This window comes from Rhodnius prolixus, unplaced genomic scaffold (genome assembly GCF_049639745.1).
Source record: "Rhodnius prolixus isolate KJV_2025 unplaced genomic scaffold, Rpr scaffold_2, whole genome shotgun sequence".
Classification (NCBI taxonomy): domain Eukaryota; kingdom Metazoa; phylum Arthropoda; class Insecta; order Hemiptera; family Reduviidae; genus Rhodnius; species Rhodnius prolixus.
This window is the reverse complement of record NW_027411592.1, coordinates 58,350,205-58,376,417: the sequence shown is the minus strand read 5'-3', so window position 1 is coordinate 58,376,417 and position 26,213 is coordinate 58,350,205. Positions and strand designations below refer to the sequence as shown.

Below are 26,213 nucleotides of genomic sequence, written 5' to 3'. Positions count from 1 at the left end.
TTCCTGGGAATTCGGGAATCTTCCATTCTTACCAAATGGCCTAGCCATCTCAATCTTCCCCTCTTAATGAAACCTACCAAATCCTGCTCCTGGTACAGCTTTCTTATTTCTTCGTTTTTCCTGATTCTGTACCTTTCCCCCTTCTTTCACGGGGCCAAAACTTTTCCTCAGAATCTTCCTCTCCCAGGAATTAATCAATTTTCCATCCTCCTTGGTCAACACCCACGTTTCACTGGCATACGTAACCACTGGCCTCAATATGCTTTTATAGACGGTTAGTTTTGCCTCCCTTGATAGTTCTCGGAAACTTAAGACTTTCTGTAGTGCCCAGAAACACCTATTGCCCTGCCGTTAACCTGCCTTTTATTTCTACACTCACTTCATTTTTATCGGTTAAAACGGCTCCTAAATATTTGAAAGATGCAACCCTCTCAAAATTGTACGGTGCAAGGACTTTACTATGGTTTGCCTAAAGAAGATAACCAAAGGTATTGCCTTGTACTGTTTTACAGAGGACTTTACTATGGTTCGCTTAAAGAAGATAACCACAGGCATTGCCTACTAGTTAGTAGAAGCGTATGTCTTTGAACTTGTACGTACTGTTTTACAGTGACTTTACTATGGTTCGCTTAATGAAGATAACCACAGGCATCATTGCCTTCCAGTACAAGCTTATGTCTTTGAACTTGTTCTTGTTTTTAGAACGACTTCACAGCTTCCTCAGTAGCATTGAACTAAAGAAATGGTCATTATACGATTGTACACTTCTTCTACTAAAACGACATGAACTTAACTTATGTTACCGAATTATCAAAAGAATATTCGACAAACGATCTAAATTGACTCTCAACGAGCAAAGAGAAACTGTCCCCAGCCCTACTAACCCTAATCTGGGACTTGAACTATAAAGATACACGTTCCAATCTCAACCGTATCCAATTCCTTCAATCAAAAAACCCTGTACACCTTTCTACGTCAGCAATCAAGACAATTAACACTGACCTAAAAACAATCCCTTTTATTCTTGCCCTAGCTAAATCCCTTTACCCTACATTTCATCCCAAGCTATTCCATCCAACATAGTACAACCACCTTAATCGCAAGCTGTCACAAATAATCATCCCTCGAATCCTATACTGAAATGCTCAAGAGCGTCGAATTCACTTCATCGTTATCCTGTGCTAGCCCAAGACTCATGATCATAAAACAAAAAAAATTGAAAAATCTATTCACAGTTAAGTGATCATTTCCGTTGGGCCGATTATGACCAAAATATTTTAACTGTTTGTGCGTAAGTATGTCTCAAAATAGAAAAAAAAAAGATGAATGGACATGGATATTTGTGTGCATACTAAGAAGCAGGTGAAAGGTGTATGTTTATAGTTAGCTAGCAAGGTATGAATATAGTGGGACCCAGCACTCAGGTAAGCTGGTACTTACCAGGCTAAGTGCAACCAGCGAACAGTCTTGAAAACAACCATTAACCAAAGCTACTGTGTTCACATAACTGTGACAGGTGTCACAGACACATAGAATACAAAAAAAATTTCACATCTATCTTGGGGTGCTGATATCAATAAATACAAATATAATACAATTTTCCCCATAATGTATGTAATAATGTAAGCCTAATAACTTTAATCTTTTCTGCAGACTCCAAACATTAAACAATCTACTGGATATATTCTTTTTCTTAAAAATACTTCCGACAAATTGTTGGTTTCAGCCTTTCCACCCTCATGATCCTTTAAACTCAGCAATAGGCTAAACGCATAACTCATCAAAACTTGCACTTGCAACAATGCGAAGCCTTAAATAGTAGGCGCTTCATTTTTGCCATAAAGAAAGGAAACCATAAATAGATGTGTACTTCTTCGTAAGATTTCCGAACAGTCCTTATCCCTTGATGAATCTCTTAAGACTGGAGATCTATCTTTTTTGGTTTGGATTCCTTCGGGTGTCCAAATTTTAAAACAGATGGATGTAGAAGATTCTAAAGCAATCAATGAACTTACGAGAAACACTCTTAAAAATTATTCTATTCACTTCAACTAAAAAATAATTCTCTACAATAAGTACTAACATAAATGCCGGGATACTTTTTTCCTTTTTATGAAAATTATGTTTAAAATATCAGGTACTACAGGTAACTAAAAAAATTATCTTGTACGTACGTATTTATGTACAGGAGTGGTGTGAATAATCAATCTTCACTGATTATTTGGGACGCTAAAAAAGTATGAGGATGATGTTGATGATGGAGGAGGAGAACAAACTCTCTCACACAAATGTGTCTGTGTGTGTGTGTAGAAAGAGAGAGAGAAAGAAAAAAAGATGATTGAAGCAGAAGAAGATGATAATCCTTCTGATGAATATGTATAGATATTTTGTTACATTCTATTTACTTTTGAAATACATAATAGAATACATTATGTGTAAGTAACGGTCAGTCTTTAATTATTTATTGTAGTTTTATTAATGTTTTTTAAAAAATAATTTAAGGCGCGCCAACATCTCATCGGTCATTGGCGCCAATGAGCTTTTTCCAGTACGCTACCGGAAGCTAGTTACATACGAGGGTCGTTTGAAAAGTCCGTGCAAAAATAAAAACTACTTAATTTTTTGGGGTAAACCTTTTTTATTTTCCAACATAGTCTCCTTTTAGGCTTATACACTTCGTCCAACGCTGCTCTAGTTTGTTCATCCCTTCCGAATTATAGGATTTGTCCAAGTCTGAAAAATAGCCATTCGTTTCTGCAATCACCTCCTCGTTTGAATAAAATCTTTTTCCCGCCAGCCATTTCTTCATATTGGGGAACAAATAGTAGTCCGAGGGAGCCAAGTCTGGAGAATAGGGGGGATGTGAAACGAGTTGGAACCCTATTTCCATTAATTTTGCGACCACAACTGCTGAGGTGTGAGCTGGTGCGTTGTCGTGATGGAAAAGGACTTTTTTGTGGGCAAATCGTGGGCGTTTTTCTTGCAGCTCGGTTTTCAAACGGTCCAATAACGATGAATAATATGCACCTGTAATAGTTTTACCCTTTTCCAGATAGTCAATGAGGATTATTCCTAGCGAATCCCAAAAGACAGTCGCCATAATCTTTCCGGCCGAAGGAACGGCCTTCGCCTTTTTTGGCGCAAATTCCCCCTTGGTAACCCATTGTTTAGATATTGTTCTTTGGTCTCAGGAGTGTAGTGATGTATCCATCTTTCATCCACAGTGACAAAACGACGCTTAAAGTCCTGCGGATTCTTCTGGAACAGCTGCAAACCGTCCTTGCAACACTTCACACGATTTCGTTTTTGGTCAAGCGTGAGCAATCGTGGCACCCATCTTGCGGATAGCTTTGTCATGTCCAAAGGTTGATGCAAAATATTATGTACCCGTTCATTCAAGATGCCCACAGCACTAGCAATCTCACGCACCTTCACTCTTCTGTCATCCATCACCATATCATGGATTTTATCAATGATTTCTGGAGTAGTAACCTCAACAGGGCGTCCAGAACGTTCAGCGTCACTTGTGCCCATATGGCCACTCTGAAAATTTTGAAACCACTTATAAACTGTTCTAATCGAAGGTGCAGAGTCACCATAATGTTTATCAAGCTTCTCTTTAGTCTCCTGAGGCGTTTTGCCTTTCATAAAGTAGTGTTTAATCAACACACGAAATTCTTTTTCGTCCATTTTTTGAAAATCACTCGACTTCCTCGATTCAAACGAATGCCAAACACAAAGAAATAGACCGATCTGGCTGAAACTTGGTGTGTGTTCTTCCAAGAGATGCTACTAAATAAACATAACCTCGATACGTGCCAGTAGTGCTATCTCCGACTTTGCACGGACTTTTCAAACGACCCTCGTAACAACCAAGTATGTGGAGAACTGTAAAGAAGCAACCTAGAAAAAGAGTAGAATCTAAAGGGCCCCAGCTGTTGGATTCAAACCCGGGATTTCTCGATTTAGAATCCAGTAAAACGGGTAACCACTAAGCTATATTCCCTTCCCTAAATTCAAATTTAGAATTAATACTAAATAAGTAGTTGACCTTCAAAATTACCTTTAAATGGCTGAAATTGGTGATCATCTTTTTTTTTATGGATTAATGAATCAGGTCACCAAACGAGGTAAAGACAAAATACATGCAAACCTCGAGAGCCCAGTTGCGTGGAGAAGGACAAATCCAGTTAAGCAATCACAGCTTCCCAACGTGCAGTGATTTTAAATATCTAGGGTCACTTGTTACAAACAATAATGACATAACCTCAGAAATAAAGGCGAGAATAGCGGTAGAAAACAGATGCCTCTTTGCTATTCAAAAGGTTTTGCGGTTTAAGAATTTGTCCCGCAAGGCTAAGATAATAGCCTATAAAACGATAATCAGACCCATTGTCACATACGCCAGCGAAACCTGGGTGCTCAGCAAGGAAAGTGAAAAGATACTCGGGGGTTTGGGAAAGAAAAATATTAAGAAAGATATTTGGCCCGAAGTGCGAGAATGGCGACTGGAAAATCAGAAAGAACCACGAATTGATGGAATTGTTTGGAGAACCAAACATAGTCGCCCAAATAATGAAGGCGAGATTGGAGATGGTTGGGACACGTGGAGAGGATGCCTGCGGGAAGGGTGTCCCGAAAACTATTAAATGAAAACCCAGGAGGCAGAAGAATTCGAGGGCGCCCTAGACTTAGATGGCTAGATGATGTGAAGGAAGACCTTCGTCGGGCTGGAGTTAGAAGATGGTGCCTTAAGGCCGCAGACCGGAGCGGATGGGGGCAGCTTGTTGAGGAGGTCCAGGTCCTACTCTAAGGACTGTTGCACCGAATAGTGAGTGAGTAATGAATCAGGTCACCAAAAATGATGAAAATTATTGCTGAAATTGGTAACTATCTTTCTATCTTTTGGATTATTGAATCAGGTCACCAAAAATGATAAAAATTATGGCTGAAAATAGTTGATAATCTTTTTTTTATGGATTAATGAATCAGGTCACCAAAAATGATGAAAATTATTGCTGAAATTGGTAACTATCTTTCTATCTTTTGGATTATTGAATCAGTTCACCAAAAATGATAAAAATTATGGCTGAAAATAGTTGATAATCTTTTTTTTATGGATTAATGAATGAGGTCACCAAAAATGATGAAAATTATTGCTGAAATTGGTAACTATCTTTCTATCTTTTGGATTATTGAATCAGGTCACCAAAAATGATAAAAATTATGGCTGAAAATAGTTGATAATCTTTTTTTTATGGATTAATGAATCAGGTCACCAAAAATGATGAAAATTATTGCTGAAATTGGTAACTATCTTTCTTTCATCTGTATTAATGTACCAGGTAACCAAAAATAATGGAAATTACGGCTGAAAATTGGTAACAATCTTTCTTTCTTTTGAAAATGTTTCTTGTAAGTCAACTACTCGATAATTGCAGCAAGCGGAGGCCTGAGGAGTGTTCGTACCATTTTTTTTTCTTTTTTTTTTTTGCTTAAATATTGAGATAAACATAAATTGAAAAATTGAAGGGTTGCCAAATTTGAAGGGAAGATAGTTGCCAAATTTGAAGGGAAAAATTTATTTGGAACATTTTTCATTTGTTTTTAGAACTTTTTATCACCTTTCAAAAAAAATAGTTACCTAAATGACAAAGAGAGATTGGATAAATGGATATTGTTTTTTTGGCGGCAAACTTTTGGGGCCACCTGGGATTTTTTTCGTTTCTTTATTTTATTTCATTTTTTTGGCAAACGCTAAAATATATCTTAGGACTTGGTTTAAAGTTTACATCTCCACGATGTTTTAGCCCTGGTCCTAGTTTTGGTTTCTTTTGAAGAGATCTTACTCTAGGATGCTGTACTGGGGTGGCGTCACAAGGACGATTAACAAGATTTACTGTTTTTTTTTTTGTTTTTTTTTACTGTTACTGTGTGGTAGTAAAGGTAAGGGAAATAATTATACATACTCGTACACACACACCTGTGGTGTTGTGTGTGTGCGCGCGCGCGCGAGATGTGATGCCAAGAAGCGTCAGTAATTAGGGACGGATATAACACGCTTCATCTCCTAAGTAGCTGAACGGGAAGTGTGAATAAAACGTCTTGCTTCAGTCGTTTCCCACTTCAGAATTACAGGAGTCTCAGATTGGGTGGTAGAAGGGGGGGTGCGACACTAATACTGCCACACTTCCCCCAGCCTACCAATCGTTTAAATACAGATACAACGCGACGCAGCTTTTAGATACGACTAAAAAAAGACAGAGAGAGTATCACACAGGTTCTAGAAAAGAACAGAGAATTTGTTTTTTTTTTTTTTTTTTTATATAAAACGATTTTAAGGTTCTTAATGTTGCCCTGGTAAAAAAAAAAGTGGCTAATTTTTATTGGGCGTACATAATATGCGTACCAGACAACGCGTGAACATGCACACATATACCAAACGACGGTCGGAGAAGGGGTCGTCTGGTCTTGGAAAGTGACAACAGTTTGGGCATAATGCCATAAAAATATCATTGATTAATGAATTATAAACACACACATACCAAAAAAAAAAATTACATCACTCTCTTAAGTGTATATATATATATACACACACTTCCGTTTACACAAAACACGAACACACGAAGTAAAATAAGGTTCGAAACAGTTTACTACTCAGGTGGGCGGCAAAAAAAAAAAAAAAAATCAAAAATAAGCAACGGAAAGATGCCGAATCAAAAAAAAAATTTAATTCGTTACAAAAAAATATGTGTTCTGCGATCTTTCTTTTAATAACTTCCTTTTGGGGGCGGGGCGTGACAGTTTAATCAGAGATTTAATGAGACAAATAATCTGTTTGTAATTAAAAAAAAGACAAAGATTTTTTTCTTTTTTTGAACTCGACTTCAGTTTCTTTATTACTGCAGGTAAATTAAGCAGGTCATGTACAAAATGTTAGGGGGCTGGATTTCCGCCTAAAGTTTTGGAGGCTATTCCATATTTCCTTTTTCATTTCCTTTTATCCCGATTTTTCTCACGAATTTAAAAATCCTACCTCACTTTTTGGGAAATATTTAAAAAATAGATAAATAAAAAGTTGGTTTAGTGGGTTCGATTCTCAGTATCTAGGCGTTAGATTTTATTTAATGGTTTAATATGAGAAATTTATAGTAAAGTATGTTAGGCGGTTAAGAGACTAGACCCGCAATGCTAAGATGTATTGTTGGTTTAGTGGGTTCGATTCTCGGTGTCTAGGCCTTGGATTTTATTTAATGGTTAATATGAGAAATTTATAGTAAAGTATGTTAGGCGGTTAAGAGACTAGACCCGTAATGCTAAGATGTATTGTTGGTTAGTGGGTTCGATTCCCCTCGGTCTAGGCGTTGGATTTTATTTAATGTTTAATATGAGAAATTTACAGTAAAGTATGTTTGCTAGTCGCCTCCGTGCACGTCACCTAATTCGGTAGTTGGACGTAAAGCTGGCCTGAAAAAATAAGCAAATTGCAGAAAGGTAAAACCTCCTTTATTTCGGTTGGGGCGATTTTACTTTTCAACAGCAATTAGCTTTTTAAATTTGTTTGTGTAACGTTCTCTACTTTATTTTTTCTGTTTCAAGTAAACAAGTTCAAGGAAAATAAATAATAAATGGATAAAAAATAATAAAAGATTATTTGGACAATTTAAATTTAGATAAGTCGCCTAATTTATTTTAGATATATCATGAAAAAAAAAAAAAAAATCGTAGATATTTATAAACGTTATTTATTTTCGAATGTTTTTAAAAATAATAATATAATACTAATAAAGTGTGATAGTTGTCACTCATGCCAAGGAATCTGTTCCAAAGTAAATACAAAAAAAAAGAAAGAAATATGGCATATGCCATACTAAAGGTGTTGTGGGGAAGTTGGAATGATACAAAACTAGGGGAAACCAAAAAACATGGGACTTCTAACATGAAACATTAAAATTTTGTCCATATTTTAGTTAATATGGCACCAAAAATCCACATTAATTTTTGGTAAATGAACATGAATTTTTTATTCTACAGAATAATCCCTTGTTAGGATTAGTTTTTTTTTTGTCTGTGGGGAAGGGATCATAAAAGCCCTTAGGCTATATCTCTGTGGGCCCTTATAATAACTTGGATTCGTATCCATGCCAGGAATAGATATCCCCGGCTAAGTTTCACATCGGCCTATACCCCTTAAAGAAGAAAAACATCTTGAGCTCCTCCAAAATGATGAGCTGTACCCTCATCTATCTATCTATCTAATTGGCGTTACAACCCTTGGTGGGTCCTAGCCTCCCCAATGAGTCCATTCCATAGTTCCCGGTCTTTTGCAGCCGCTTTCCAATTTCTCACCTTTAACAGGTTTCTTGCGCCACTGATGACACCATCCTCCCATCTCAACTTTGGCCTGCCTACTCCTCTCTTTCCCCGCCTATCCTCCATCTCGAGCGATCTTCCTGGGAATCAATCCGCCATCCATTCTCGCAACATGCCCCGCCCAGCTCAGTCTTCCCAACCTTATCACACACGTAACGAGACATCCACCTCTCCGAACAGTTGATTTAGCTCCCTTTTTTTCGTCTCCTTCTCCACACATCTCCCTCCTTCACAGGACCGAAAATCCTTCGGAGGATTTTTCTGTCAAAGAACAACAGGAGCCTGTCCTCATCGACTCTGGGAATAGTCCATGTCTGAGAGGCGTACATCAAAACTGGGCGAATCAATGTTTTATATAGCCTCACTTTTGTGTTCCTAGAGATCAGGCTATTCTTAATTTATCGGATCAGACCGAAATAGCATCTGTTAGCTATAAGTTATTCTTTTGCCGATCTCCTGCGAAATGACTTGGGAGCCAATACCCTCATCTAAGGCATTTTTTTTTGTGAAAATAAAATTACTCAAAATCATTTTCCAATTAATGGAGGCCCATTAATTGTTTTTTTTTTGTGAGAATGTTTGGGGCTGTCACAATGTAAGTTTTGTTCATGTTGTTAGGCTGGGCTACCCGCAGGGACGCCAAGATCCCTGTAGATGTGGCTAGTCCACTCCCCCCTTACGGGAATCTATTTAGGCTGCCAAAAAAATATCTTCTCAAAACAATGAAATAGAAAAACAAATTGTCAAGATAAACCCCCCCCCCAAAAAAAAACCTCAAATATAATTTCATTAAAATAGATAAATATCAAAATTCTACAAAAGGAAATAACATCGTGTTAACAGGAAGTATGAAAAATAAATGCTTAATAAAAAGAGGAAACCGATTAATCCCACCTCGACATTACAATTAGTTCATATTATAGTAGATTGTCTCTAGATAACAGTTCATTATGTATGTGTATACTGAAGGATAGCGCAGAGGTATTCCAATGGAATAAGGGAAAAAGGAGTGGAGACGAGAGAGAGAAAGAGAAAGAGAGGAAGAGAAGAAGGAGAAGAAGAAGAACAAAAAAAATTCGCATTTCCTGCCCATAGTTGATTATTATTATATTACATAACTCTCGACTGTCCGTCCGGCCTCTGCCTGCATGATAATATTTACTGATAATCTTTTTTTTATTTTTTGTCAAATGACAACTGTTATAATCATGTACGCACTCTCTATAAGGTTACGATACTTAATCCTTGACTTCCTGTTTCTCTGGGAGTAACACTTTTATGAAATAGTATGTAATTTTTTTTTTACTTCGGTTTATTTGATGGATAGGGCGCCACGATAGCCGAGCGGTTAGAGGCGAGACCCGCAATACTATGATGTATTGTTGGTTTAGTGGGTTCGATTCTCCTGGTCTAGGCCTTGGATTTTATTTAATGGTTTAATATGAAAAATTTACAGTAAAGTATGTTAGGCGGTTAAGAGACTAGACCCGCAATGCTAAGATGTATTGTTGGTTTAGTGGGTTCGATTCCCGGTCTTAGGCCTTGGATTTTATTTTAGTGGTTAATATGAGAAATTTACAGTAAAGTATGTTTGCTAGTTGCCTCCGTCCACGACACCTAATTGGTAGTTGGACGTTAAGCCCCGCCTGAAAAAATAGGCGATTACTTAACTTTATTTGATTTTTTTTAAACTTTTCTCTAAGGGGTTTCTTAAGCTGCTAAATGCAATTTTGAATCTGTAAGCTTCATCCTCTTAATTACACAATCAAAATTTTGTTCTGCACACTGTTACACATCCCGGTGTAACTCACTCAAAATTTGGGTTAGAAATTTCATACCCATGAATATTAATACCTTGGGTGTTAGATCCATACAAAATACTGAAATGGCACGTTAGAGAAGTGTTATAACTTCACTTCCCTCTCTAGTTTTTTAAGTAAGGTAAAGTAATAACTATTTTTTTAGGCAAGCTTTACAACTACCAAATAAGATGTATAGTGGGGCACGGAGACGACTAGCAAACACACTTGTACGTACAACAAATTTCTCATTAAATAAAAAATCTAAAACCTAGGACCTGTAGGATCGAACCACCAAACACAATAACTACTACACATCGCCTTTAACCGATCGGCCACCGTGTGGCTTCTAGTTTACATGTACATTCCATATCTTTTTTAATTGAAGAATATGCAGCATATATTTGCAACGCCGTGGAATGTACTATGTTACGAGTTGAAACTACAAATTTACCCAACTTACGAGGTGTGGCTATTAAAAATAACGAGACTATTGGCTGTAAAACATTTTATTTTAAATTTATACATATTTAGTTATTATCACCTTCAAAATACACCCCTTTCCTATCCCTACAACGCTCCATGCGAATTTACCATAGTTCGAAACCGTGTTGGAAGTCTTTTTTCTGTGAGCTCCTGTATGACACGTGCCGCTATTTCTTTCACAGCTTCACAGCGGACTGAAATCGTGTTCCTTTTAATGTAGATTTGACTTAGGGGGGAACAGATAAAAGTCACCGTGGGGCCGCCATGTGATAAGGCGAATAAGGCGGATGGCCTAAAACTGGGATGTTTTGTCTTGACACGACAATGCAGTGTGAGCCCAGCGGCGCGTTGTCTTCATGGAGAACCCCCCCCCCGGTGACTTGTTCTTCTACAAAAAAATCGGGTCGTTTTTTTCCCCCTTACTCTTTTCACGGAGTTGAGCAAGCACCTCACGCTGTAGTAATGTTGATTAATTATAATCCCAATATTTTCATCCGTTTTTAGACGTGGAAGGGCGAACCCCGGGCGGTCATCATCTCCGACGACGTCTTCTCGGCTATCTTGTAAAACCACTTGAACCACTCAAAAAACTTGCGCGCACGTGATACAACATTCTTCGCCATAAAACTTCTTTTAATAAAAGATACAAGTTTCAGTAGCGGTTTTTACGCAAGTTTTGATGTGAAATTTTCACGACAATTCGTTGCTCTACTACATGTGTAGTATCGATGTTTCCGACAGAACAAAACTAACAGCTCTTACAGGTTCCGGTCAGACAGATTTTTTTTGTCTACAAACACGTGAGGCGGCGCTGCAATCGAAAGAGAAGGCTTTACACTGCACAGCTGTTCGGCCGTTAAGATTTTGGCGCATGCATAGTTCTTTCTGTAGCAGCATCAGTCTCGTTATTTAGTCTCAATTTTAGTCTTTCTAAAAACAGTTATTTTATTACGTTAAATAAAATAAATTTTACAACAATTTTCCAAATATTAGTTAAAAGCTACTTGATAATAATAATAATAAACAATAAACAAATCGAATGTAATGAAAAATTAGTATTATATATTTTTTTTAAAAAAAAAAACTTCATTCTCCATTAAAAAAGAAAACAAATGACACATATAATGACACCTAAATAATCAGCTGTTTTGTAATTTTAGAAGTTTAATTATAGTGGCACTGGTGTCAAAGAAAAAGGAGAGAAACATTAAGTTAATCCACAGAAAATAACACTTAAAAACACTTAAAAAAAAAAAAAAAGTATTGCTATAAAACAAAACAAAACAAAACAAAAACAAAACAAAACAAAACAAAACAAAAACAAAACAAAAACGTATCTATCTTTTTAAGTAAACAAAATAAGGTTGACGTTTTTACGACTTTTTCCATTCTTTTTTTTTGTTTTGTTTTGTTCTGTTTTGTTTTAATTTTACAGTACATTTAACTACACAAGTAAATTAGTAATTATATACATTAGATATACACGTACTTAGCGTGTAAGTGTGGGTGGATAACTGAAAATTAGAGTTAAGCGGTTAGTTTTATTTTGTGCAATGGTTAAAAAATAAATTGCCTACAGTATTTATGTAAACAGTGGGCCGGTTAAGTCCTTGAATAACCCATTAGCCTTTTTCTTTCCATTTTTTCTAAAAGGGAATTCTAAAATGTGATTGGCCAAAAGTAAAACGAAGGAGGGGAAGTATGCAAGCTAATACGCAATTGGCTAAGAACTAAGTAGATAAGAAAACGGTGTTGGTTGGCTAAGTTTTAACTTAGTTTTTTTTTTTTTAATCCTTTTTAAGTAACAAATTGTGTATTTCTAAAAGTTTTATTTCTGATAAGAGGGTATGTTTTAAAGCCATTATTATTTGTACCGATTAGAAGTAGAAGTTGTAGAATACAATTCTACCTTTAAGTTTATTTCTACTCTTCACAACTCTTTAAGTAATTACTTCCATAAACATATAAGCTGCAGCCACTTGGAATGCCTACCTAAAGAGAGCATTTTTCAAAGATTAACTGGTTCTGCAAAGAGATGTGTACGCCACTATTAAAAGTGCATAAGTTTCCAAATTGATTACTAGGAGCTCTTTTAGGGTACGTTTACAACGGAGCTGTGAGTATAGATGATAGCAGAGATGATAACTGATAGAGTAAAATATAATCGCTGATTAGTGTGCACAACAGAGCTGTGATAAATGCAACATGTCCGAGTAGTGAAGAAGAGTTTTTATGTTCAGCAGCAACAAAAAGGTATATTTTAAAGAAAAAACGCTTTAGAAAATATCATGTACATCCCATAAATAAAAAACGAAGTACTTTGGGTGAATTTCACCATTTATATAAGGAACTTAGAAATTATCCGGATCGTTTTTTTTTGAATATGTGAGGATGGGTCCACCCACATTCGACTATATTTTAGAAAAAATAAGGTCAAAATTAAGAAAACTTTGGAAAAATTGTCATGGAAATCCTATAACCATAGAAGAAAAACTAGTGATTACTCTTAAGTTAGTAATGATTTGATTGAAAAAAAAAAAACAAATAAATACACATGAAAATAAATGTAAGCACAATTTAAAAAACAAAATATTGTTTAAAAGTAAATAATAAAAAATAATGAGTAAAGACAGCACTAAATAATTTTTCGACGTCCATTTTGAAGCTCCGATACTGGAGTTTAGCTAGCAGAAAAATGAAAAATTCAATTCTATCATCTATGCTCGTTTATAGCGGCGAGTATGAGTCACTAATCGAAGCTTCGTTGTGCACGCTCACATAAGAATGTACTAGGTTATTCTATAAGCGCTGATGCATCACTGCTATCATCTCCGCTACCATCTATGCTCACAGCTCCGTTGTGAACGTACCCTAACTTGATCCACAATTCAGGTGGCTTGAGCGTGCTTTTTGCTGACTTTTAATAGCTTAAATATAGGACCCCCCAGGGGGGTCTATTTAACAAAAGTAGGGGGTCGATCTGAGCCAGGGGGTCAAAGGAAAAAAAACAATTTCGAGCCCAATATAGCGAGAACCTTACAAAGAAACACCAGGAGCACACCCATCTCATTAATTAAGAAGCAATACTGTAGCTACTTTACTTATTATTTAATAAATATTAAGTTGATTTAAATTTCATCAACAATAAGATATTTTTCATAAAACTATTTGCTACACAATGTAAAATTAATTTAATAAATGTTTAAAATCATAAAATAAATTGTACAAAACACAGTATACCTAATAGATAATTAACTGAAAATTACTTTTATGTGGGGGTCGATGGCGATTTCGAAAAATTATGTAGGGGGTTCATGATTAAAAAAAGTTTGGCAACCTCTGCTCTAGCTCCAAAATCTTTCTTCAAGAACTCTTCCTGATAACCCGCGGACAAGACGTCTTTAAGAGACAGTGTGATCTCCTCTCAAGTGAAGAGAGTGATTAAATAGTCTAATGTTTTGGAGTGTTACCACTGCGGTAACTTCTCCACTTGTTTGCTTCATTTGTTACTCGGTTATCACTTGTTACTTGAAGCGCCAACGCGCTGATTGCAGCACGAAATAAGCGCAAAAAAGAGTATGTAAATACTCCAACGATATGCTGTACCTTCCAAGACTGTAACCTAACATACAGGTTGCATAGAGTTGTCGTCAGCAACCTCTGATGGAACTTTTACATACGTAATAAATCCTGAGGGAGTTCTAAGGATAAACCTTCTTTTTTTTATGAATATTTTAAGACTTGGACGCAAGAATTATATTTGCGCCATCTTAAGGACCTTTCTTTACTTCGCACTCTTCAGAATTCTGGATTACCTTGATGTCAAGAACTCAAGAAAAGGCTCACCACTTCTTTCGACCATGGAGACTTCTTCTTCGACATTCTTTTACTAGCTTTGATGAGCACTCTTAGGTTTTTTCCTAAGACTTTCCAGAATAGCACCTAACTATCCGATAAAATTCTTACTCCATTAAAATTCGATTCCACAAGTTACCTCCAGCGAGCAACATTACCATGTTCAGCCATGAAATGTGCTTGAAGAACAGTTAAGAACTGACCATGGTATAAGGTGAAAAACTAGGAACTAAATCCACAGCCACTTCCAAACAGATCTACTGAAAGTTTTCTTTTTTGTATGACAAAAGTAAACTTTGACTTTGTTGAACATCAATTATCTTTGCACGTCTTTAAACAGTTTTATCGTGATTTTTGGAAGCCTTAATAAAGAAATATGTAAAGGGGATGGCGCCAAAATACTGGAAAACTGGACCAGTCCAGAATTCGCGACAGATTCTTGCCGGAAATATAAAGTGAGTTTAGATCTAGAAAAGAAAACATACCTCCAGTATTGTCCTTGCGGGATTGTAACACATGTCCAAACAGTAACGACCGGATCTGAGGCTTGCATCAGTCTGAGCAAAACAAAACAATCTGGTATAGATAGATACACGGACTTCCACTTAAGTCAATTTTCAAAGGTTTACAACTTACAAATTTTCTTAAAACACTCCAAATTTGGAAAAAACATTTGTTTCTCACTGAAACTTATATATGTACATTATTCTAAAAGAAAACTTCGGAAAAGCAGTTTTTCCTCAAATAGCTCCTCAGAATCATTCAATTTATTGAAAGAAAAGCTATAGATTTATGTGTATGCGATCTACACACTAAATTTAGGCAAAATCATTGAAACCACTTTTCTGAGATAATCACAGAAATCTACGAGAATAACGTAGTAACTTCCGGTTAAGGTACATATTTTGATGGCTGAATTAAGTTGGCAGCCTTGTTAGATGAAAAGAAAAAAAATCAACTTTATGCGATTTTTTCGTTTTTGAGATTTGTTTACACATACACAACCAACCGGAACCATCTTTCTGGAATGATGTTGACTCAAAAGAATATTTCCGACCAAGATTTAGAAGACGGGACAGCACATCATTCTGAGGAACGATCACAGAGCAGTAGTATTCAATGTATGGGTCGCACAAAAATTCAGGGCTTACAGCAGTAGTATTCAATGTATGGGTCGCACAAAAATTCAGGGCTTACAGCTGTGGTATTCAATGTATGGGTCGCACAAAAATTCAGGGCTTACAGCAGAGGTATTCAATGTATGGGTCGCACAAAAATTCAGGGCTTACAGCAGTGGTATTCAATGTATGGGTCGCACAAAAATTCAGGGCTTACAGCAGTGGTATTCAATGTATGGGTCGCACAAAAATTCACGGCTTACAGCAGAGGTATTCAATGTATGGGTCGCACAAAAATTCAGGGCTTACAGCAGTGGTATTCAATGTATGGGTCGCACAAAAATTCAGGGCTTACAGCAGTGGTATTCAATGTATGGGTCGCACAAAAATTCAGGGCTTACAGCAGTGGTATTCAATGTATGGGTCGCACAAAAATTCACGGCTTACAGCAGTAGTATTCAATGTATGGGTCGCACAAAAATTCAGGGCTTACAGCAGTGGTATTCAATGTATGGGTCGCACAAAAATTCACGGTTTACAGCAGAGGTATTCAATGTATGGGTCGCACAAAAATTCAGGGCTTACAGCAGTAGTATTCAATGTATGGGTCGCACAAAAATTCAGGGCTTACAGCAGTAGTATTCAATGTATGGGTCGCACAAAAATTCAGGGCTTACAGCAGTGGTATTCAATGTATGGGTCGCACAAAAATTCACGGTTTACAGCAGAGGTATTCATCAATGTATGGGTCGCACAAAAATTCAGGGCTTACAGCAGAGGTATTCATCAATGTATGGGTCGCACAAAAATTCAGGGCTTACAGCAGTGGTATTCAATGTATGGGTCGCACAAAAATTCAGGGCTTACAGCAGTGGTATTCAATGTATGGGTCGCACAAAAATTCACGGCTTACAGCAGTAGTATTCAATGTATGGGTCGCACAAAAATTCAGGGCTTACAGCAGTGGTATTCAATGTATGGGTCGCACAAAAATTACCTTAGAGGCGCAAGGTGGATAGAAAAATTTGTAAATAAATTTAATTGAATAAAAAAAAAAATCACTGACAAAAATATTAATTTCTAAAATGTGAAATTGTATTCAATTCTCGACAGATTACTATTTTGTTAGAACGACGACTTCAAAGAGGTTCGAATTTACACCGCCAGCTAGGCCCATTTATTACTTATAATTTTGGTGCAAAATATCGTATTTAACTTAGTACGTATTTGTGATAAATGGACTGCTTTTAAAGTTATCAATTTTATGTCCCTCATAGATGCAAAACTGGTTGCAGTATTGGGACGAAAAATTCAAATGACAAGAAAAGTATTTAGATTTCGGCAGCATTAACTTCCGACAAAGACCAAAAAAAAATACGTTTCGGACGTTTCTGCCTCTACAGTGTTGAGAAATAAAGAAAGTAAAAACAGAGTTCATAAGTTTGACAATGAGTTTATAAAAATTAGGTTTTCTTTTGTACGTACTGAAAAGTTGATGGAACCAAAAAGCCTAGATGCCTTATGTACTTACCTAGAGCATTTTAGGTCATCATGTTATCTCAATCACCTTGGCGGGGGGGGGGGGATCGCTCTGTTGAAATGTTTGGATACCATTGGCTTACAAGGATTTGGAAGCAGAGGTTACCACTCTCTAAGTCTTCTGACATTTTTGCGTAATCTTCTACTTAATTATATTCCCAAGTCTTAACGTCTTAAGATTTTTTTTTTGTTTAATTTCCCCAGGATGCTAATTGACATTTTTTCTCTCCCTCTCTCTCTAAATTCTTACGTAAATAAGAAAGAAAAATAAAACAAGAGACTACTTTGGTTATCGTCACTTCCTGTCTATCCAATAGACGTAATCTGAGTATTATCAAAACAGAGAACTTCCATACCTTATCCCATCTCAATGAATACACTAAGTCGAAACCAAGGAAAAAAAAAAAAAAGTAAAAATAAACAAAAAATACTGACATACACCGGTGGAGCCTGCGCAGGTGAATCTCTAGAAGCTTCTAAGTTCCTGTTAAGTTTGGTAAAAAAAGAAATCCTTACGAGCCACTTAGATGTTCAAGGGAGATAACCCAATGAAGTGAAATAAGCCTCTTCTCCCAGGGGATAATCCTATGAACTTTTAGAATAATCTAATCTTTCTTAATACTCTGACTACAAGCTCACCTTATTCTGTCTCTAAAAAAAATAAATAAAAATGACAAGTTTTTTAAATCATGAATATTTAAAATATTATTTTTATAAAAAAAACCGATTATTTTACTTAAAAAAAAAATTAAGTTAGGCATTTTACTTTTTAGAATAATAATTTATAACGGTGCCCTATGAAGGAATTTGATTCTAACTACAATTATTCATACATAAATCTGGTCTGGAAACGGGTATTTTTCTTTTAAATTTAAGGCGCGTTAACTTCTTAGGTAAAAAAAAGTAAAAGTAAAGTAATTGCCTATTTTATTTTCAGGCGGGGCTTAACGTCCAACTACCCAATTAGGTGTCGTGGACGGAGGCGACTAGCAAACATACTTTACTGAAAATTTCTCATATTAACCATTAAATAAAATCCAAGGCGTAAGACTGGGAATCGAACCCACTAAACCAACAATACATCTTAGCATTGCGGGTCTAGTCTCTTAACCGCTCCCGCTACCGTGGCGCCTTCATATGAGGTTATTGGTGCCCGAAGTCTTTTTTATTTTTCCCTCCTGATAGGCAACACTGTCGCATTACTGGGCAGTAAGCTGTAAGCAGCTCCTAGAAAGAAAAAGAAAAAAAAAATCTAAGGGCCAAAAGCTGGTTTTGAACCCATGATCTCTGAGATGGAAACCAGTATACGCTCCTTGACTGTAATTCGTAATGATAGCAAGAACATAATTCTGTAATTTTGAAATTATTAATCCAATTTAATTTTTTTTTGATGGTTTATGGGTAAAAGCAATAAAAACCAAAGTAACTATTCAAGATTACAGTCTCATTAATTACTACAGACTCATAGTTTAAACTCGCATATTTCCTACAAACTCTACATTTTCAAAAACTTATTCAATTCATGCTAACATTCTATAGTTTTTTAAAACCATAAATTTTATAAAGGCCGAGCGATTAAGATACTAGACCCGCAATGCTAAGATGTATTGTTGGTTTAGTGGGTTCGATTCCCCCGGTGTCCTAGGCTTTGGATTTTTAGTTTATTGGTTAATATGAGAAATTTACAGTAAAGTATGTTTGTTAGTCTCCTCCGTGCGCGTCACCCAATTTGGTAGTTGGATGTAAAGCTCGCCTGAATATAAACAGGTACTTCTTTAATATTTTTACATTTTACAATTTTAATAAACAAATTCTAATGAGTGGCAGCAATTTAGAAACCAGAAAATAATTGAGACGGTCAAAGTCGGAAACAACTTAAGAGACAGTTAGCCGGCTTTTCCCCCCTCCCCCCTTCTTCTACACAAAATTAAGACGTCAAAAATGTCATCAAGTTTTGTCTTCTTCTTCTTTTCCTTTTTCTGCCAGACTACTTGAAGAAACCTCTTCACTTCTTTAAGGACGCTTGTTTTTCTAAGAAATTACTACAGTTATGAGGGTTGAAATGGGGCGGTGAAGAGGACCTTTTTAATACTAAAACTAACAACATCCTGAAGGAAGACTGCTACGATCCTATTTCAACATGCGATAGTAGGTCTTGTCAGGCGTCAGTTAGACGCTAGGTCTTTTGATTTATTTATTTTGCTTAAAACTTGTTCTTCTTTAAGTTTCTTGTATTTTCTTGTGAAGTCTACTTCCTTTATAATGTTAAATAACTTAATAAGTTAAATAGGTTTGTCAGTAAGTTCAATAATTCGTTCCTTACGTTTTACAAAATCTAAACTTTAGTCTATTTTTGTTGTGTCTCATTCTGTGTGCTTTTTGAGAATGTGAGTTGAATGTGGTCAGTAAATTTTGTAATACTTTCATATCATTGAACTGGAGAAAATCGTTTTCTAGCAAAGATAACTGGAAAATATGCTACGAGGTTTTCTATTGTGACGAAAGACTTGGGATATCGACCGGCAGTCCAATCTTTTTTTTTTGCGGCTAACTTTGAGTGGATACAGGAGCGATTGATTTTGATTGAGTTGTTGAGGTTGGAGCGATTGATTTTGATTGAGTTGTTGAGAGGTTGGAGCGATTGATTTTGATTGAGTTGTTGAGAGGTTGGAGCGATTGATTTTGATTGAGTTGTTGAGGTTGGAGCGATTGATTTTGATTGAGTTGTCGAGGTTGGAGCGAGTGATTATAAGTTTTCAATAAAGGCACAGATGCGTCGCTTTGTACCATACCGACTCTGAATTTAAAAATGACTAAAATTAATTTTCATTGAATGAACTAAGCCACTAGCAATGCAGTTGATGCGATTAAAGTCATTTTTTTTTAAAAAAAGTCATTGTTCGCTTTCGCACAATCTGATCAACTGGGACATTAACTGATCAGTAGCAGCCACTATCGTTGGCTATATCGTCTAGGTTCATGAAGTAAACGGTCGTTTTTGTTAAAGTTGAGTTTTTTTTTTTTTTTTTTGTATACTCTTTTAAATTAGAACAAATTTTTACGAGGAAAACAATTATCTTCACGGATGATGACGTACCCGGGATCCCGGGTTTAGAATCCAAAAGCCGACTCTCTCAGACAGCTCCCTGTCCGGCGCTGCTGTCAATATCCAAAGATCACCGTCCAGAGACAAAGGAAAAAAGACTCCTCCGATCACGCCATTGGTTTTTTGTTTTTATCGACATTAAAACAGTTCGTTTTAAATGGCAGAGATCCTAGACTTAACACAGAGTGTCATAGCAAAATAAGTACCACCTTCTCTTAGCAGAAGACATAACAAGAACGATATCTATGCAAGAAGTTTCCACTTCTACACGCTTGGTTGTGGTACAAAAAAAACAGTACCACCATCCATCAACCAATGTTACTTACTAGAAAGAAGTAAGGATACGATTGTAGTGGGAGATGCTTCTTTAAGTCGAGGATGTAACAGATCCTAGAGTTCCATACTGGTTACCCTGGAGGGAGGATGCTCCGGTCACACAATCATCTCCAATGATCAGAGTCACGTTGGTGTGAGAAAAGACGACTAGCAATGCTGACTTCTTATTTTTCTTTTGTGAATTTCTTATTTTTTTTATTTTTTATCTACGTGGGTGATGTCGACCTCACTTTACCATTGCCACTTATTCCGTACATTTATCTTGTTTTATTTAACGACGCTATCTTCATTCTTCTTTCATGAAACATGACAAGAACAAAAAGAAGAAGAAGCGCTTCTACTTACGCACAGCAGTTTTTCCCAAGTAAAGCGAAACAATTATTTTTCGCAATATGTAGGTATATTTACAAAATTATTTGCACGTTTTTTTAAAAAAAAAAGAAAGTTAATGTATGCAATATTTATTTTTGACTTTTTAACCTTCTGAAGTTCAACTTTCAACTTTACCAAGATCTTTGTAAAAGCTGGGTGAGTTTAAAGAACAAACATAAACATACAAAAATAACTTTCTCAAACTACTAAGACTCTAAACTCTAACTTAAAAATTTTCTTCTAACTCCTAGGCGTTTGGAGTTGATGTTTAATTCTTATCACTTTTTGAGAAAAGTCTTAACGGACTGCCACAAAGTTTAAATAAAAATAATTAATAATTTTCTGCAAATTTAATTTCAAATTTGATTGTTATTAATATTATATTAAGTGGCAGGCGGCAAGTACTATACTTTAAAAGGAAAAATTTCTAACCATTCCTATAAATAACCCCTAAAATGGCCTTAATCGAATTTCCTTGGAAAAATGTTTAGGAAAACAGAAAAATACGAGAATTTCATTATCAATGAAAATTAATTTTCATTTGGTTGGAAAACTATGCTATATACTATATACAGATTCTTTCATTTCTCATATATTCCGTCGTTTTTATGAGCATATATGTGGTATGCTTTTCTTCAATTGAATAATATACTTTGCGTGCCATTAAATATACGAACTGCATGAATACATTTTGACACGAACCACACATTCATGCAGCAACATGTGAAAAATAAAAAAAAAATGGATAATATGCGTGAAAGAATGGTGACGGCATTTCAGTAAAAAAAATTATTTAGTTATGACGTAATAATACTGGATAAGAAACTCGTAAGAAAATAGGAAATTATGTGTTTAAATTGATTAAAGAAGAAGAAAAAGAAGTCACTGAACTTCTGTCTAACTTGCAGGAAAGAAGTTTGGGAAGATGACTCTGTTTGCACTATCGAAAGTACTATCGATTGTTTACTATCACGAAATGTCAAGATTAATCTTGTACATGAACAATCTTCAGACATGAGTGCTAACAAGAACTAGGGAGGAAGTTCTATGCATTTGAGAATAAAAACCTTAAATAAGAACATAGACTAGAATAGAAAATAGTCGAAGGCTATCCAAAATGAATATGCAACCAGAACTAGATATTGTATTCACACTGGAAGGTAGATTCGAATAAGAGGTCTTTAGAGAGAATTTACAAGAAGAGAAGAACCAACTAGTCAAGAGTTATCAATGGTTGAGTGTAAAGGCTTGAAAATCTCAACGACTAGCCACCTCAAAGACAATCAACTATTGCATTACTGACCAATAAAACCATAAATACTGGTTACAATAAAAGAATTCTCCCAAAATTAAGGCGAAATTCTCTCCCGCCGTCCTGGAAATGAATTCAGAATTAAGCAACCAGAAAACAATAGGACTTTTGGTAGGTGCGATCTTAACGTAATTCTAGCATGGAGACAACACATTAACTAAAAGTAAAAGTAAAGTAAAGTAATCGCCTATTTTTTCAGGCGGGCTTTACATCCAACTACCAAATTAGATGTCGTGGACGGAGGCGACTAGCAATAATTTGCTATAAATTTCTCATATTAACCATTAAATAAAATCCAAGGCCTAAACACCGGGGGAATTGAACCCACTAAACCAACAATACATCTTAGCATTGCGGGTCTAGTCTCTTAACCGCCTAACATACTTTACTATAAATTTCTCATATTAACCATTAAATAAAATCCAAAGCCTAGACACCGGGAATAGAACCCACTAAACCAACAATACCTATTAGCATTGCGGGTTTAGTCTCTTAACAGCCTAACATACTTTACTGTAAACTCATATTAACCATTAAATGAAATCCAAGGCCTAGAAACCGAGAATCAAACCCACTAAACCAACAATACATCTTAGCATTGCGGGTCTAGTCTCTTAACCGCTCGACTTAATAATAATATGTAATAATAATAAATAACCAACTTCATTGAAAACTCATAACAAAAACAGCTACAATTAAAAAAGAGAGAGAGACAATATAAAAATAATAAAACTGAAAATAAAAAGGCGGCATTACATAAAAGAGGCTGCAGACCGGAAGTAGGAAGTTGATTATCAGTTTATCAGTTACTATAACCTGCCGTTGCATTCCATGCGACACTAGGCACAACATATGTTCATATTTTGTTTCTAATTGTGAACTGCGTCAATAAGACCTTGGTCCCTTCCCCGCCAGAGTCTAGCCCACAGTATCTTCTATCTTTATCTATTATCAGTCTGTCTGGCCTTAGTCTGTACGTCCAAATACCTGGCAGGGTGTATGCGACTAATTTAGTCTTCAATTTAAGTGTCGGTTAGGATAATTATCGAAACTGTAATAACCGCTGTTTGTTACTTTTTATCCACTGCATTATTACGAGGTGTGGCTATTAAATAACGAGACTATTGCTGTAAAACATTTTATTTTAAATTTATTTTTCTTTGACAGCTTCAACAGACTGAAATCGTGACCCTTTTAATTCGCCTTTGGGGAACAGATAAAAATCACATGGGGTCAGGTCAGGCCCCATAAGGCAGATGGCCTAAAACTGGGATGTTGTACTTGGATAGAAACTCGTCTTGACAGACAATACAGTGTGAGCCGGCGCCGGTTTTCTTCATGGAGAACCCCGTGACTTGTTCTTTCACAAATCGGGTCGTTTTTCTTCCTTACTCTTTCACGGAGTTGAGCAAGCACCTCACGCGGTAGTAATGTTGATTAATTATAATCCGATATTTTCATCCGTTTTTGGACGTGGAAGGGCGACCTGGGTGGTCATCATCTCCGACGTTTTCTCGGCCATCTTGGAAACCACTTGAACCACTCAAAAACTTGCGCACGTGATACAACATTCATCGCCATAAACTTCTTTTAATAAAAGGTAAGTTTCATTGGCGGTTTGACCCAGTTTTGATGTGAAATTTCACGAAAATTCGTTGCTCTACTACATGTGTAGTATCGATGTTTTCGGCAAAACGAAACTAACACCTCTTACACAAAACGACGGTTCCTGTCTGTCAGATTTTGTCTACAAACACGAGAGACGCTGCAATCGAAAGAGAAGGCTTTACGCTGCACAGCTGTCGGTCGTTAGGATTTGGCGCATGCATAGTTCTTCTGTAGCAGCATTAGACTCGATATTTAATAGCCACACCTAGTATATGCTTACCCAATGACGCCAACGGAAATTGAAATTAGAGCTAATTTAAAAATTGAAAATCTGAAAACAGAATTTTCATTTTAAACTACGAGCTGATCTTTAGAGGAAGTTGTAATAAGAATTTCAGACACCTGCCTCTGAATGATTCTGAATAATTTTAAAAAAAACTTCATCATTTCCATTGTAAACTCATTGGACAAACGACTGGATAACAAAAACTATAATTTTTATCAATTTTAGTTATTTTGTTTCTTCGACTTTCAAGTCGACCGAGAGAGAGAGACAGAGCTTACCACTCCGTAAGTACCACTTCTGGTGTCAATTCCTTGAAAGTAATTTACATAATGCATAAGTTGTTTGTAACTATAGATATGCATTTATACATTCATTTGTAATTCCATCCATTATAGTAGGCCCCGGACTTTGGGGCTTCTAATTTACACAGTTGATGACATTATTACATATAATTACTACAAATAGTGCCGGACATGTTGTACATAGCCAAATTGGCTTGTCGAATTTCAACTATGTCCATAGTTCTGTTTTATCGATGTTATCGTATCAATAACAGCGCTAAAGATATTTGCATCGCGATAAACTGTGTATAACTTCCGCTTTTATATAATGTCAGCATGATGTCCAACATATTGTGCTTTTGTTTTCAATTATCTCTTATTGATATCAGCTTCGTTTTATTTTTAAATTTTTATTTTATTTTTTACTTTACTTTCTTTTACTGCTTATTAAGAGGTTTTTCTTTTTTGATTTTTCACAGGAAAAATCTGTTGTTGAGATCTGATGAGTCCCAAAATTTCATTTATATATATAAATACTCTTTTGGTCGTGTGTTCAGCGTAAATGACAAGAACGAAAAATCCAAAACTTAATACGAGTACTTTAAATTAGAACCGCTTGGACTCGTTAAAAAGCTATTGAACAAAATCTGCCAATCAAAGTTTCACTCTTTTGAGTTCACTTACACACTTCACATGCTCACAGCAAATAAGGTGTCCACGATAGCCGAGCGGTTAAGAGGCTACAGACCCGCAATGCTAAGATGTATTGTTGGTTTAGTGGGTTCGATTCCCCAGGTCTAGGCTTTGGATTTTATTTAATGGTTAATATGAGAAATTTATAGTAAAGTATGTTAGGCGGTTAAGAGACTAGACCCGCAATGCTAAGATGTATTGTTGGTTTGGTGGGTTCGATTCCCCTGGTCTAGGTCTTGGATTTTATTTAATAGTTAATATGAGAAATTTATAGTAAAGTATGTTTGCTAGTCGCCTCCGTCCACGACACCTAATTGGTAGTTGGACGTTAAGCCCCGCCTGGAAAAATAGGCGATTACTTTACTTTTTTTTTTTCTTAGTTAAAGCTTCCGATAGTCCAAAAATCTGCACGAAGTAAAAAAAAAAAAACGAACCTAAATCCCCAACTAGTTCACAAAACATAAGAATTAACAGAACTATAGCTCTAGTTAAGTAGTGGAGGGAGGTAAAAAACAGATGTTTAAAAAAAAAAATAAAACAAAACAACAGAAAAGTTAAACAGCTGTTGACGGGCATTATCTTATCAGCTGATCTCAACAGTTTTATCAGATGTTTTACTTAAAACTAAAAAAAAAAAAAGATTACAGTTTAACCTCAACTGGTGTCTAAATCATGTTATACGAGAAGAGGGTACACAAAAAAAAATAGTTTTCTCCTCAGTTTAATCATAGTTTTACGGAATAAAGACTGTAAACAAAGGAAATGAAATCTAGACTTCCATAGGTAGTAATCTTTAGTAGATAAGAGATCCGTGTTGAAAGACGAGAACTAGACGAAGGAATAGATTAAAAAAAAAAACTAGAAGAATGAGGCAGAAATTGCATTCTTCGTTCTTTACTTTTTACTTGAGATGCGACCAGATGGAGAATGCGTGAATATCTTTATATTACAATGAAAATGTTCCATGTGCATACAAATTGGACTTGTGATAAACTTTCAATTAGAGTTTGCAAAAAACAATAGATGTGTTTGTTTTTCACTCTATAAAA

General features: G+C 35.9%; 1 protein-coding gene across 3 annotated transcripts in view; it reads right to left on the bottom strand.

Annotated features, from left to right (window-relative positions):
* The window catches only part of LOC141450064 (uncharacterized), a 208,720-nt gene that overhangs the window by 163,246 nt on the left and 19,261 nt on the right, over positions 1-26,213 (bottom strand). For 2 of the 3 annotated variants that reach the window (XM_074120099.1, XM_074120098.1), the window contains exon 3: positions 14,999-15,070. The exons of the other annotated variant lie outside the window; for it this stretch is intronic. In XM_074120099.1, coding sequence (XP_073976200.1) covers positions 14,999-15,070 — 72 coding nt within the window. The remainder of the gene's footprint in view (positions 1-14,998; positions 15,071-26,213) is intronic. 3 annotated transcript variants of the gene reach the window in all.